The 15,020-nt window shown below is 58.3% G+C and overlaps 2 protein-coding genes and 1 pseudogene across 2 annotated transcripts in view; all 3 read left to right on the top strand.

The window, feature by feature from the left end:
- Positions 1–8,112, top strand: part of Sntb2 (syntrophin beta 2) — an 82,385-nt gene extending 74,273 nt beyond the window's left edge. The window contains exon 8 of the transcript XR_007212284.1: positions 8,015–8,112. The gene's annotated coding sequence lies outside the window, so the exon portion shown is untranslated. The remainder of the gene's footprint in view (positions 1–8,014) is intronic.
- Positions 1,011–1,489, top strand: LOC125358250 (annotated as a pseudogene).
- Vps4a (vacuolar protein sorting 4 homolog A) lies at positions 2,778–13,575 on the top strand. The gene is made up of 11 exons (XM_048355239.1): positions 2,778–3,006; positions 7,122–7,233; positions 7,320–7,467; positions 8,688–8,749; positions 8,851–8,970; positions 9,558–9,714; positions 10,719–10,867; positions 11,148–11,229; positions 11,353–11,572; positions 12,338–12,478; positions 13,194–13,575. The coding sequence occupies exons 1-11, from the start codon at positions 2,986–2,988 to the stop codon at positions 13,293–13,295; spliced, it is 1,314 nt and encodes a 437-aa protein (XP_048211196.1). The 5' UTR covers positions 2,778–2,985; the 3' UTR covers positions 13,296–13,575.
- The last annotated feature ends 1,445 nt before the right edge of the window (positions 13,576–15,020 follow it).

Raw genomic sequence — 15,020 nt, 5'->3', positions numbered from 1 at the left:
TTTCTGGTGTGGATGGGTTTGTTGGTGATGTTTAGCTCTGATCCCAGCACTGAGACTCGCGTAGCAAGGACCCCAAGTTCCAGCCAGCCTGACTACATGGCAAGTTCTAAGCCATTGTAGACTAGTGAGGCCTCGTGTCAGAAAGAGCAAGGAAGGTGTGTATGTACATGCACACATGCATCTGTATCATTTCTAGATGGTGTTTGTAAACCATGGGTTCTTACTGCTCATGGTGACACATAAGGAATCTAATTGCCAGCTGGGCAACAGTGGTTTGTGCCTGAAATCCTAGCTACTCAGAAGGCTGAGATTTTAGGATTTAGGTTCGAAGCCAGCCTGGGCAGAAAAGTCCCCAAGAGACTCATCTCAAATGAACCACTCAAAAACCAGAAGTGGAGCTGTAGCTCAAAGTGGTAGAGTGCTAACTCTTGATCAAAAGAGCTTAAGGCAGGGCTGGGAGTATGGCCTAGTGGTAGAGTGCTTGCCTCTTATACATGAAGCCTTGGGTTCGATTCCCTGCCCCACATGTATAAAAAGGCCAGAGGGGGGACTGTGGCTCAAGTGGTAGAGTGCTAGCCTTGAGCAAAAAGAAGTCAGGGACAGTGCTCAGGCCTGAGTCCTCATGTGTTAAGCATCCGATAGAACTCATCCTTTGTTTAAAAGGAAGACTCAAAATATCTATGACACAGTGATCCAAATTTAATCAACTGACCCACCTTGATGCCTTTGGGCCGAATTCTGGTGTTTTTTGTTTGTTTGTTTTTTGGCCAGTGTTGGGGGCTTGAACTCAGGGCCTGAGCACTGTCCCGGGCTTCTTTTTGCTCAAAGCTAGCACTCTGCCAACTTGAGCCACAGTGCCACTTCTGGCCTTTTCTATGTATGTGGTGCTGAGGAATCAAACCCAGGGCTTCATGTATATGAGGCAGGTACTCTACCAATAGGCCATATTCCCAGCCCAAGGGCCCAATTCTTGGCAGCAAGAATGATGGGCTACCTTCTCTCTTCCAGGGACCGTGTCTAAATAGCATCAACAAAATGGTCCAGCGATTGACATACCGCCGTAGGCTTTCCTACAACACAGCCTCCAACAAAACCAGGCTGTCCCGAACCCCTGGCAACAGAATTGTTTACCTTTACGCGAAAAAGATCGGGAAAGCACCCAAATCTGCATGTGGTGTGTGCCCAGGCAGACTGGGGGGGGGGGGGGGGATTGGTTTCCTGCTGTGAGACCTAAAGTCCTCATGCAATTGTCTAAAACGAAAAAACATGTGAGCAGGGCCTATGGTGGTTCCGTGTGTGCCAAGTGTGTCCTCGACAGGATCAAGTGCGCTTTCCGGAGCAGAAAATCGTTGTGAAAGTGTTGAAGGCACAAGCACAGAGTCAGAAAGCTAAATAAGAAGAGGAAGCTGCTTGTGTGTGCTTAGGATGCAAGAGGTCTATAAATTGCTAGCCAAGAACCTTTTTGATAAATAAAAGGCTTGCATAATAATTTAAAAAAAGAATGATGGGCTAAACCTGGGGTCCATACAGTGGGAATAAGGCCACACCTCCAAGCTATGCTTTCATCATAAATACCCCTGATGTTAGAGTTACCCGATGAAAGATAAGGAGGTCCTCTACCTCCCAGTTTCCACGCAGAATCCTGAGCACTCAATGCACACGTGAGAAGTCCACGGGGTCTTACCAGGCTCGGTCTCCCTCTCTTTGGTGGTCTCAGCGATTTGTATATTAAAACAAGCTGGGCGCAGGTGGCTCGCACCTGTAATCCTGGCTACTCGGGTGGCTGAGATCTGAAGATTGCGGTTTGAAGCCAGCCCGTCCATGAGACTCTAATGTGGCTTAGCAGGAGAGTGCTTGCCTAGCATGCTTCATGAAGTCCTGGGTTCGATTCCTCAGCACCACATAAAACGAAAAATCCTGAAGTGGCGCTGTGGCTCAAGTGGCAGAGTGCTAGCTTTGAGCCAAAGAAGCCAGGGACAGTGCTCAGGCCCTGAGTCCAAGCCCCAGGACTGGCAAAAAAAACCCCAAAAGATATTATATATGTGGAAAATGGAGGAGAACGGAAAAGGAATAGGCCGGACTGGATCATCAACAGGCGAGGGCTGTTTACTGAGGAACGGCAAGGGGCACAGGCCTTCCCGAGGGCTTGGAGGTTGTGCGAGGGGGTGAATTTGGGACCAGGCTTATACGGGGTCTGAGCAAGGAGGCAGAGGTTATTGAAAGCACCACTAGGTCTAGCAAGTTGGGGCTTTTCCTTGGGCCCACAATGGGCTGTTGGCAGCTGGGCCTAGGTGGAATATCCGGCCTGCATATCAAGGCAGGTTCCGTGCTGAGGTTCCGCCTGGAGTCTGTAGGGGCCTGAGGCAATAGGGAGGGGGTCAGTCCTTCACATCCCATAGAGCTCAGGCACAGCGCCCAGTGGGCGCAGTCCCGGTTCAAGCCCCAGGGACGGCAAAACAGTCAAAAGCCACAAGGAAAGTGGCTTTAGACAGTCACTGCACCTCAGGTAACCGGACGGAGCCCCCACAGTGCGGTGGTGACGCCGCGCAGACGCCAACCCCGGCAGGTAGTACGGCGGCCCGTGGGCTCGGGAGGTTTGGGTTCACCACGGAAGGAAACGCCGCCACACCGAAACGCCCCGGCGCGGCGCGATCCAGGACTTCCGGTTCCGGCCTCCGCCCACCCCCGCCTCCGCTCGGCCCCGCCCCCTGCTCGCTCCGGGCTGGCAGTGGCGGCGGAAGCGGTGCCTGCACTACCGGCGGCGGCCACGAGGAGGCAGCCGCGTCTCGCGGGGCCCCACCGCTCTGGGCCGCGCGCTCCTCGTCGCTGGTCCGCGGACTCGGCCCCGGCTGCCAGCGGCCGCCCTCCCCGCGCCCAGCGCCCACCCGCCGGGCTCCCCGCGCCCCACCTAGCACCGCGGCTCCCGGGGCCCGGACCGAGGCCGCCAGCAGCGCCGCGGGGTGTGGGGCGGACCCAGGAGATGAAATGACAACGTCAACCCTCCAGGTACGCTGCGCGGCGCGGGCCAGCTGCGGAGGCCGGCGCGGTGCGCCCGGGCCTGCGGGCCGCGGAGCCGCCGGCGGCCGCCCTCCCTCTCGGAGCCCCGGCCTCGCGGCCTCCGCTCGGCCCCCGCGCCCCGCCTCGGTTTCCCTGTTCGCACGCTCGGGATCTCCGCCCGCCCCCTTCCAGCCCCGCCCAGGCCCGCTGCGTGCAGGGGCGCCGGGGACCCTGCGAGCCCAGCCCCGCGCCGCGCCGCGCCGGCCCCCGGCGGCCCCGCTCCCTCCATTCATTCCCAGGCTGGGGCGGGGTGGAGCCCGGGCGCAGCCGCCCGGGCGGAGCGCGGGCCGGGCCTGGGCTGCTGTCAGAAAACAGCCCCCCCCGCGCTGGCCTCAGCCCCGAGTTTGAACCCCAGCTGCGTCCCGCCCCCTCCCCGCCCGCCCGTGACCTTGGGCCGGGTGGGATCTCGGATCTCCGGGTCTGCAGCATGGGGCGATGCCCTGGGCGCCGTGATGGGGCTCGAGACCGGGTACCGGCGCGCTAGCACTCCTCGCCTCAGGGGTGTGAGGCTGGCTCCGGGCGCCCCGGGAGCCGGGGTCGGACTCCTGGAAGCGGGGAGCTTTGGGGACTAGGGATGGGCGGCATTCAGACCCCCGGTGGTGGGTGCCCCACAGTGAGCTAGGAACTACATGCACCAAACTGGAGTCCTGGGCTAGGAATTAGGTGCCGCCCCAAAGCAGCCCGGACCGTCCACCTGTTCTGTTAGCCAAAGGGGAGACCTCCGTTTGCAGCCACCTCCCAGCTGCCTGGCCAGCGCAGTTTGACTTTGCTTGCCGCGAATGACGTTTTTTGTTGGTTTTGTTTTTAGTTTTAATTCAACAGCTTTATTAAGGTTTTGTACAACCCACCCCTTGACAGCCATTCAGTGTTTTTAATATGTTCAGATCCGGGCGGCCCTTACTAGTTGATTTTTATGCAACATTCTTAGCAACCTCCAAAAGAAAACCCCATGCCCCTCAGCTGTGGCCTGCTCATCCCTCTGTCCCCCCTAGCCCTAGAATTCCCTAATCCACTCAGCAGTCTGGAGGGATTTGCCTATTCTGGGTTTTGTTGTTGTTGGTGGTGGTGGTGGTGGTGTTTGGGCCAGTCGTGGTCCTTGGACTGTCCCTGAGCTCTTTTTGCTCAAGGCTAGCACTCTATCACTTAGGCCACAGCGCCACTTCTAGCTTTTTCTGTTTATGTGGTACTAAGGATTCAAATCCAGGACTTCGTGTATGCTAGGCAAGCGCTCTACCACTAAGCCACATTCCTAGCCCTCTGGCTTTTTAAAATACCTGTGTCAGGCATGGGGCTTGAACTTAGGGCCTGGGCGCTATCCCTGAGCACTTCTGCTTAAGGCTAGCCCTCTACCACTTTGGACCACAGCACCGTTTTTGGTTTTCTCATGGTTAATTGGAGATAAAAGTCTCAGAGACTTTCCTGCCCAGGCTGGCTTCAAACCTCCATCTTCAGATCTCAGCCTCTTGCATGAGCCACTGGCGCCTGACTAGGGTATTTTATTTAAATGGGGTCATACAATATGTGTTCCTTTGTGACTGGCTTCTTTGGTTTAACATAATGTCATAAGCTTTTTGTTGTTGATGGTGGTTGTGGGGCTTGAACTCAGGGCCTGGTCGCTGTCTCTGAGTTCTTTTGCTCAAGGCTAGCGCTCTACTACTTTGGGCCATAGTGCAACTTCTGTTATTGGCTTTTACAGTTTTTAAATGGTTGTCAAAAAAAGAAGAAGAAGAAGAAGAAGAAGAAGAAAAAGAGGAGGGCTGGGGATATGGCCTAGTGGCAAGAGTGCTTGCCTCGTATACATGAGGCCCTGGGTTCAATTCCCCAGCACCACATATACAGAAAATGGCCAGAAGTGGCGCTGTGGCTCAAGTGGCAGAGTGCTAGCCTTGAGCAAAAAGAAGCCAGGGACAGTGCTCAGGCCCAGAGTCCAAGCCCCAGGACTGGCCAAAAAAAAAAAAAAAAAAAAAAAAGAAGAAGAAGAAGACATGGGCTGGGAATGTGGCTTAGTGGTAGAGTGTTTGTCTAGCATGCATGAAGCCCTGGGTTTGACTCCTCAGTACCACATAAACAGAAAAAGCCAGAAGTGGCGCTGTGGCTCAAGAGGTAGAGTGCTAACCTTTAGTAAAAGAAGCTCAGGGACAGTAACCAGGCCTTGGGTTCAAGCTCCAGGACTGGCAATTAAAAAAAAAAAAGATGTTTGAAAATAATTTGAAATTCAGATTCTGGTGCCTATAATGTTTAATTGCAACCACATTGCAACTCATCTATTCACATACTGGCTGCAGCTGCTACATAAGCAAATAGTTGTTGCAGAGTCAGTGTGGCTGACAAAGCCTGAAATACTTGTGGGAGAGGGTGGCAGGCAAAGGTTTGGTGTCTTGGAGATTGAGGCAAGGAGGACTGAGAGTTCAAGACCAGCCTGGACCACATATCAAATTTAAGGGTAGGGGCTGGGGATATAGCCTAGTGGCAAGAGTGCCTGCCTCGGATACACGAGGCCCTAGGTTCGATTCCCCAGCACCACATATACAGAAAACGGCCAGAAGCGGCGCTGTGGCTCAAGTGGCAGAGTGCTAGCCTTGAGCGGGAAGAAGCCAGGGACAGTGCTCAGGCCCTGAGTCCAAGGCCCAGGACTGGCAAAAAAAAAAAAAAAAAAAAATTTAAGGGTAGCCGGAGCTAGCTAGGTTGAAATCCTATCTCAACCCTCTACATCCCCCCACCTTCCCCTAAAATACTTATTATCTGGTCCTTTATTTCTTGTGTATGTGCCTATGTGCATGCTAGCATGGGACTCGAACCCAGAGCCTTGGGCTCTCCCTTGGCTTTCTGGCTCATGGCTTACCCTCTACCACTTTAGCCACGTTTCCGTCTTCTCAGTATTTGCTGGTTAACTGGAGCTGGAATCCCTCAGACCTTTCTGTCCAGGCCGTCCTTAAACTTGTGTGATTGTCCAGGGCTCAGAAAGTCGGGTGCAGGCTGGAGCTGCCAGCGCCTGTTCCCCTCGGCATTTGTTCCCTTCCGCGGCCCTCGGTCTTAGCCGCAGGTGTGGCTGGAGATGTGACGGCACTGGCAGTTTTCCTGTCCCCTTACTCTCCTGTTACACAAAGCGGCTCCTCTCCACGGAAGGCGACCGAAGGGGGAGGCATGAGCGGGACAGAGGAGCTAGGGCTCATCTGCCCTGCCCTGCTGAGCCCGCCGGGAGTGCCAAGCCTCTCCTTCTCAAGGACTGAGCCTCACAAGGAGCTGGGGTGCTGGTGGTGTGGAGAACGGAGCCCCCCATCCCAGGAGGATCCGTCATGGTTTGCTGGGGCTGGAGCTCTGGCTGCCGTGTGGTTTGCCACCAGGTGACTGGTGCCGTGCTAGGTAGAGGAGAATTCAGGGCCCGGTGGGGTGGAGGAGCTGCAGGGGTTTTGTGGCTGCCTCAGGGCCTCTAGCTCCTGCTGGGCTTTCTTGCTCTCCACTGGCATCCTGTGCACTTGAACCACACCTCCAGTCCAGCATTGTGCTAGTTAATTGGAGGTCAGAGCCTCCGATTTGTCTGTCCAGGCTAGCCTCCAACCGTAAGCCTCACAATCACAGCCTCCTGACGAGCGAGGGTTACAGGTGTGACCACCAGCACTCGCTTTGGTTTCCAAGAGCTAGCAGTGTGGGTGCCTCTAACAGAGCCGCAGGCGCTGCAGGTTTATGCGTCTCCCCCAGACCTGGTGCGCTCCCGGCAGGTCCCAGGCCAGCAGCTTGGACCAGCCTGGCCGGGCAGGTGCCCCCTGGGGAGTATCGCTCCACGTGGGGAGAGCTTGGCCCCTGTGAGCCTAGACTAGCGAGCACGGCCTGCAGAGGGCTGGCTGTGCCTGGAAGCCCATGCTGTGGAAACCCTCCATGGAGCACGCGGCCCGGGTCGCTGGGCTCTGCGCCCGCCCGGCTCAGCTCACGCAGCCTCTGCCGGCCTTGCCAGCCAGCCAGGAGAGCGGGCGGCGTGACGGTCTGCGGCCAGCCGGTCTGCAGCTGGTGGCCCCGAAGGCAGGCTGGCTCTCCCGGGACGCCCTGAACTCTGCCTTGCCTTCCAGAAAGCCATTGATCTGGTGACCAAAGCCACAGAAGAGGATAAAGCCAAGAATTACGAGGAGGCGCTGCGGCTCTACCAGCATGCCGTGGAGTACTTCCTGCACGCCATCAAGTGTGAGTCGCACGCGGGGTCCCCTAGCCCCAGAACCCCACATGGGATGCATGGCGCTCATGGCCACTGTCCGGGTCCCCTTTTGCAGATGAGGCACACAGCGACAAGGCCAAGGAGAGCATTCGAGCCAAGTGTGTGCAGTACCTAGACCGTGCGGAGAAGCTCAAGGACTACTTACGAAACAAAGAGAAGCATGGCAAGAAGCCAGTCAAAGAGAACCAGAGCGAGGGCAAGGGGTGAGTGGGGGGGGGGGGGCGGGGGGGGGAGACGCCTGCGCCCTCCTGCTACACAGAAGCCTCACACGGCAATAGCGCCCCGGAAAGCCAAGTGTGGCTCTCATGCTCGTCAGAGCTCCTACCTGCAATTTTCACTGGATCTGCACAGAAAAGCTGTGCAAAGCAGGTGCTGGTGGCTCGCACCTGTCATCCTAGCTACTCAGGAGGCTGAGATCGGAGGATCGCAGTTCAAATCCAGCCCTAGGCAGGAAAGTCCATGAGACTCATCTCCAATTAACCACCAAAAAAGCCGACATTAGAGCTATGGCTCAAGTGGTAGGCTGCTAGCCTTGAACAAAAGAGCTCAGGGGCAGCGCCCAGACCCTGACTTCAAGCCCAGGACAGGCACAAAAATCAGAGAGGATGAAGAGGGAGAGGGAGGATAAAGAGGAGGAGAAGAGAGAAAGGAAAAGGAAGGGAAAAAAGCAAGCTAGGCTGAGCTGAGAGAATCCAGGGAATCTGGCTTGAGTTATGAGTTTTGGATTCCATAGTACAGCTCTCAAGGTAGAACCCTGGCCCTAGCACTGTCCTACTACATAACCGAGTTCCCCTTTCTCAAGTCTCGATGACAGAGCCCCTGGTGTCAGAGGGCTGGGGTGCCGTGGTCATCTCGCTGGCAGCAGAAGCGGTCACAACGGGACACGCTAGGAGACGGACCCAGGGCCCGGAGCTGGGAGCTGAGACGCGATGGGGTCTGGGCCTCCATCCAGGGCCTGTGCTTCCCATCCCACAGCCGCGAGTGTCCACGCCCCGACCTGGGGTCTGGGAGTGCCCACCTCAGCCGCGTCCGGAGGGCCGCGGGTGGGAGGGGAGCCGAGATGCTCCCCGGGACAGAGGATTGCCTCCCAGTGCAAGAGAGACACGAGGAAGGGACGGGGACGGGGAGGGACGGGGACGCGGGGCTCCGGGAGCGATGGATGTTTGCAGGTGGCCAGCCGGGCAAGCGGGTGAGCCCTGGCTGTATCTCCTTTCCTCCCCTCTCCGAGCTTCAGGACTTCGCGGTGGTGATCGCGGGCCGGAGCTGCGATGGCACGACCGGCCCCGGCAGCCAGGTCCCCGCTCCTCCTCGGGGGCGCACTGCCATCCCTGCCCCGGTCTGTCCGCGTGCCCGCCCCCGGGGCCTGCGGGCTGCTGCGGGGCTGGCAGGGCTCCCTACCCACCGCCCCTGTCTCCTCTCCCAGCAGCGACAGTGACAGCGAAGGGGATAACCCCGAGAAGAAGAAACTGCAGGAGCAGCTGATGGGTGAGCGGCCGGGCTGGGGTGGGGGGCGCGGTTCGCGGGGCGGGGCCCGGCCCGGCCGCTCATGCGCAGTCCTCCTCCTCCTCCTCCCGCTCCCGCCGCAGGTGCCGTGGTGATGGAGAAACCCAACATACGGTGGAATGACGTGGCCGGGCTGGAGGGGGCCAAAGAGGCCCTCAAAGAAGCTGTCATTTTGCCGATTAAATTCCCACACTTGTTCACAGGTGAGAGCAGAGCTGCCGGCCCGGGCGGGAAGGACTGTGCAGCCGAGAGCCCGCCGGGAGCTTCCCGCCCAGGGGCCAGCAGTGATGGCGCCGCGCCGGCCCCGGGCTCGGGCCTCGCGTGCACGCTAGGCCAGCGCTCCGCGGGTAGTGCGTCCCCAGCCCGCGCTCCTCAGCTGTGGTAGCGCCAGAAACACTTTTGTTCTTTCTGGGCTTGAACTCTGGGCCTGGGCGCTGCCCCTGAGCTCCTCAGCTCAAGGCTAGTTCTCGTCCACTTGAGCCACAGCGCCACTTCCAGTTCTCTGGTGGTTCATTGGAGACAAGAGTCTCACAGACTTTCCTGCTGAGGCTGGCTTTGAACAGCAATCCTCAGATCGCAACTTTTGGGTGAGGGTAAGGGAGTATAGGAGGGGGTGGACAAAGTCAGGAGCCAATGCCAGCCAGTGTCACCTGGCAAGGACTAAGCTCCCATCACTCCTCTCCCCCCTACACGCTCTTCCCTCCTGCATGGGCGGCGGCTGAACCCCTCTGCTGCTCTCTTCTCCTGGGCCAATCAGGAAGAACCTCACTCAGGTTGTTCCTCCTTGCAGGCAAGCGCACTCCTTGGCGAGGGATACTCCTCTTTGGACCCCCTGGCACAGGGAAATCCTACCTGGCCAAAGCGGTGGCAACAGAGGCCAACAACTCCACCTTCTTCTCTGTGTCCTCCTCAGACCTGATGTCCAAGTGGTTGGGGGAGAGTGAGAAGTAAGTCCCCAGACTGCACCCTGCCTCCCTGTACCACCCCCCCCCAGGAGCTGCGGCCAGCCAGTACCCGGGGCAGGGGTGAGATCTTGCTAGCTTATTAGTGGAACACTGACCTGACATATGGATGAAACTGGAGAGGAATTTGGGAGTATTCAAGAAGGGAAGGGATGGCTGGGAATGTGGCTTAGTGGTAGAGTGCTTGCCTAGCATGCATGAAGCCCTGGGTTTGATTCCTCAGTACCACATAAACAGAAAAGGCCAGAAGTGGTGCTGTGGCTAAAGTGCAGAGTGCTAGCCTTGAGCAAAAGCCAAGGACAGTGCTCAGGCCCTGAGTCCAAGCCCCAGGACTGGCCAAAAAAAAGAAAAGAAAGAAAGAAAGAAAGGGAGGGAGGGAGCGAGCCAGCCAGGCATCTGTGGTTCACATCTGTAATCCTAGCGACTCAGGAGGCTGAGATCTAGTCTGGGCAGGAGAGTCTGTGAGACTCTTATCTGCAATGAACCATCCAAAAAGGCAGAAGTAGCTCAAGTGGACGAGTGCTAGGCTTGAGCACAAAAGCTCAGTGCCAGCTCCCAGGCCTTGAGTTCAAGCCTCAGGAGTGGCTCCAAAAAGAAAAAGGGGAATCAGGTGTAATGGCGCCGCTCTATACTAGGAAGGCTGAGGTGGAATCTGAGGTCAGTCTGGCTGCACGGTGGAACCTTGTCTCTAAACAGCAGGAAGGGAAGCGAGGAGCTGACCACACTGGCAGGACACTAGCGCAACACTAGCTTCTCCCCACACCGGCTGAGGAAACTGAGGCTCTGAGGAGAGGAAATGGCTTGTCCCCCAGCCCAGAGCTAGTGAGTGAGGTGCCAACGCCGAGGCGGGCGCCTCCGCTACCACTGCTGCCAGGGCTTGTCGCTGCCCTCCCCCCAGCACCACTTTCCAGCCTCCCTAGGGCAGAAGGGGTGGCTGAACCCTGGGGGCGCTTGGGGGCATCTGGGTCCTGAACCTTTCGCACTCGCAGACTAGTCAAGAACCTGTTTGAGCTGGCCCGGCAGCACAAGCCCTCCATCATCTTCATCGACGAGGTGGATTCCCTCTGCGGCTCCCGAAACGAAAACGAGAGCGAGGCCGCCCGGAGGATCAAAACGGAGTTCTTGGTCCAGATGCAGGGTGCGTGCCAGGGGCGGCCGCCCCCTCGCGATCCTCCACCCAGAGCCAACCCCGGGCAGCGCCCTCACTGAGCCCGTCAGCACCGCCTCCTGGCCTTTCATGGGCGTGGAGATTTGAGGCCCTTTCCATGGCGCTGCCCACCCTGCCCTCCCTGGCCGACAGCACTTGGTCTCCTCGCTCCCACAAGGCCACTCGGGTTTACTCGGGCTCCTCCCAGTGGCGGCGGGATGGGCTCGGTGCTGGGGTCCTCAGTGAGCTCCTCACCTTCCTCTCTGCACAGGGGTGGGGAACAACAATGATGGGACTCTGGTCCTTGGTGCCACAAACATCCCCTGGGTGTTGGATTCGGCCATTCGAAGGAGGTAAGTCTTCCTCTGCCACGATGGGCTGCCGTGGGGGCGGCCCGGCCCTGCCCCTTCCTGGACCTGCATGGCCCGCAGAGCAGGGCCCAGCTTCTCATCCCTGCCGTGTGCCTGGCTCACTAGGTTTGAAAAGCGCATTTACATCCCCTTGCCGGAAGAAGCCGCACGTGCGCAGATGTTTCGATTGCATCTGGGGAGCACGCCCCACAACCTCACCGAAGCCAACATCCTTGAGCTGGCCCGGAAGACAGAAGGCTACTCCGGTGCCGACATCAGCATCATCGTGCGGGACTCCCTCATGCAGCCCGTCAGGAAAGTGCAGTCAGCAACACATTTCAAGAAGGTGAGAGCCGGGCGCCAGTGGCTCACGCCTGTAAGCCTAGCTGCTCAGGAGGCTGAGATCTGAGGACCCCAGTTGGAAGCCAGCCCGGGAAAGGAAGTCTTTGAGGCTCTTATCTACAGTTAACCACCAGACAAAACAGCAAAGCCGCGGCTGTAGTGGTGGAGGTCCAGCCACTAACATTCAGGCGCCAGGATTGGCGTGCGTGTGTGCGTGCGTGCACACAGAGCGAGTGGCCAGCCGTTGCTCACGCAGATGCGAGGACGGGCAGTGTTTTCTCTGCCATCTCCCTGGCTGTTAAACCTCTGCTAGAGGACAGGAGCATGGCTGCGAGATTCAGGGCTGGGCGGCCCCTGCCCGCTTCCTCCAGCCTAGACTTGGTCTCCAACTGAGACAGAGGGCAGGCAACCCCTCCCAGCCCACAGCCTCCCCCCCCCCCCCCCCCCCCGCCACTTCACTGTGTGCTGCGGGCCGTCCTGGGTGCTGGGGAGGGGAGCTAGGGCAGGTTACTGGGGCCCGCTCACAGGGGCCGGGGCAGGTGGCCGCACTGTTGACAGGCCACGCGGAGAACCTGGAGCCCGCACCGCACCCACTTTGCCAGTACGGATGGGGCAGGGGGGCGTTTGTGCCGTGGCGGTGCTTGTGAGGCGGAGGCCTCCATGGTGAGGCAGCTGGGGCAGCAGCCTCCCAGCCCCCCTCCACTCTGGACTGAAGAGCCGCCACCCCCTGGCAGGGCGGCCATGCCAGCCTGACCCGCCTTACTTTCAGGTCTCTGGTCCTTCCCGAACCAACCCTAGCGTTCTGATTGACGACCTCCTGACCCCGTGCTCCCCCGGAGACCCCGAGGCCATAGAGATGACGTGGATGGACGTCCCTGGCGACAAGCTCTTAGAGCCGGTGGTCTGCATGGTGAGTGCGCGCAGCCCTGCCCCGCCCTGCCCCACTGCCCAGCGAGGCGGCCCTGGACGGGCCCGAGCTCCGGGAGGGGCGGCCTTCCCGCTGGAGCAGAGCTCCTGCACGGCGAGGCTCTCCTGGGGCCTCGGCCGCTTCTGCTGGCAGCACCGAGGTTTGAACTTGCCGCCTCCTTCCTGTGAGGCAGTCACACCAGCAGCAGAGCCTGGGCTTTCATCCCACCAAAATAAAGCAGCCTTGGGCTGTGGGTGGCCGGGGCACCCGCCCTGACTTGGGGGGCTCAGGACAGACGCAACTGCAGTAGTACATTTTATTCTTTGGTAGGAAGATAATGTAAGTGTGTTGGTGGGCTGGGAATGCGGCTTACAGTAGAGTGCTCGCCTTGTATGCCTCTGAAGCCCTGGGTTCGATTCCTCAGCACCACATACACAGAAAACGGCCAGAAGTGGTGCTGTGGCTCAGGTGGCAGAGTGCTAGCCTTGAGCGGGAAGAAGCCAGGGAGGGTGCTCAGGCCCTGAGTCCAAGGCCCAGGACTGGCCAAAAAAAAAAAAAGGTGTGTAGGTGCTCTTCGGTTGGAGGCAGCAGCCTTACCGAGTACCGCGCCCGTGCTGTCGCACTCTGGTGAGGGGCACGCGGAGAAGGGAGCTTAGGACCCGGCTGGTGGAGGCGCAGGCGCAGCGCCTCCGCTCAGAGCGCGCTCTCCTCCTTGCAGTCAGACATGCTGCGGTCCCTGGCCACCACCCGGCCCACGGTGAACGCGGACGACCTCCTCAAAGTGAAGAAATTCTCAGAGGACTTTGGCCAGGAGAGCTAATGTGAAGGCGGGAGCCGGGCACACCTGTGGCCGGATGGGGCTCCTGGGCTGGCCCGAGGTCGCTGCGGTGTCGCCAGTGCTGTGTGGCCGCGTGCAAGGGCAGGAAGGTGGGCTCGAGACCACGCCTGCCTCCCACGGGGACACGCTCGTCCCACGTTCTCACGCTCACCGACTCCCTTGCCCTGCCCATCTGTGGGTTTTCTTTTTTAACCTTTTGTGTTCTAAATTAATGCTGCTTTGATTTCTGTCTTGTTTATAAATAAAGATGAAATCACCTAGACGAATCAAGCCGTGGGAGCCCCCCTTCCCCGCGGTGACACCGGAGCCGCCCTCCCTCCCAGTGTGCACAGGCCGGGCTCCAGGGCAGGAGCGTCTGCGGCACAGCCCTGCGTCCTCTCCGCCCAGCCTCTGGCCTGGACATGGTCTAATAAATCCTTTTCCCTTCTTGACCCCGGGACTGATCTCTCCGCTCGCCTCGGGCCTTTGAAGGCCCGCTCACATCCAGTAAGACGCTCCCCCTGCTGTGCCGCTCAGCAGGGCAGGTGCCCCCTCAAGACTCCAGAGCTGGCCGGGGGCACCTAAGGGACTTGCGGACAGTGCTGCCCTGTGTCAGGATGAGGGGCCGCAGCCTGGCAGGCCCGTGGCAAGCAAAGTAAAAACAGGAAGATGCACATTTCTGGCTTTAGGTGAGGCTAGACCATGCTGAGCCTGCGTCCCTGGAGGCCCATCAGCTGCTGCTGAGCGGGGGCCAAGTGCTGGGGCAAAGGCCCGGCAGGGGAGGCAGCGCTTGCAGCCTGTGAAAGGGATCAACCTTGCATATGCAGAAGCGGGCATTCCTCATTTCAATTTCTACCAGTACACCATATACACATTCTGCAGCCACGTCCACAGGTTTCTTTCCGGTGGTCAGGTTTGAGCAGCTGCTGAGCTGAGCTGACTTTTCCCCTATAGCTCATGCTGGTGGGCTGGGCACCAGCCACCAGCTCCCACATTACCCGCAACGGCTGTGCACTTGACCCTCAGAGGACACTGCTGCAGCAAGTGTGGCTAGGACAGCTCTTGCTTAGTTGTGCATCCTCTGCACCAATTTCTAAATTCTGAATAGAACCCAGAACATGACATTGTCCTGTTTATAGAGCTTCAATTTAGCCAGTGTGTCTCCTCTACATCTCACTTAGTTACCTTGAGGCAGGAAGGTTTTTGCTCTGATTTTCACCTTCTTCCTCACCTCTACTGCTTAAACCTTGATCAACTTCAGGAGCTTTAGTCATCACTGAGATGTTTACAGAAACCTGGCTTTCCGGGGGCTGGGAATATGGCCTAGTGGCAAAAAGTGATTGCTTTGTGTACATGAAGCCCTGGGTTCGATTCCTCAGCACCACATATATAGAAAATGGCCAGAAGTGGCGCTGTGGCTCAAGTGGCAGAGTGCTAGCCTTGAGCAAAAGGAAGCCAGGGGCAGTGCTCAGGCCCTGAGTCCAAGCCTCAGGCCCCAGGCCCCAGGCCTGGCAAAAAAAAAGAAAAAAAGAAACCTGGTTTTCCACGTCTCCCTGCTTGGTGGTTAGAACCACACATGCTGAACACAGCTGAGATTAAAGCAGCGAGGCCAGTGTATGATCCAGCAGTGGCTATATTGGTAAGAGTACAGGGATTTCTTCTCATCCAGTCTCTTTCTTCGCAGATTTTGATCTAAATTTTGCCTATCCTAGGTTTCCAGAACTCCAT

This window comes from Perognathus longimembris, chromosome 10, assembly GCF_023159225.1.
Source record: "Perognathus longimembris pacificus isolate PPM17 chromosome 10, ASM2315922v1, whole genome shotgun sequence".
Taxonomy (NCBI): domain Eukaryota; kingdom Metazoa; phylum Chordata; class Mammalia; order Rodentia; family Heteromyidae; genus Perognathus; species Perognathus longimembris.
The sequence above is the reverse complement of the archived record's forward strand: the minus strand, read 5'-3'. Positions and strand labels throughout refer to the sequence as shown.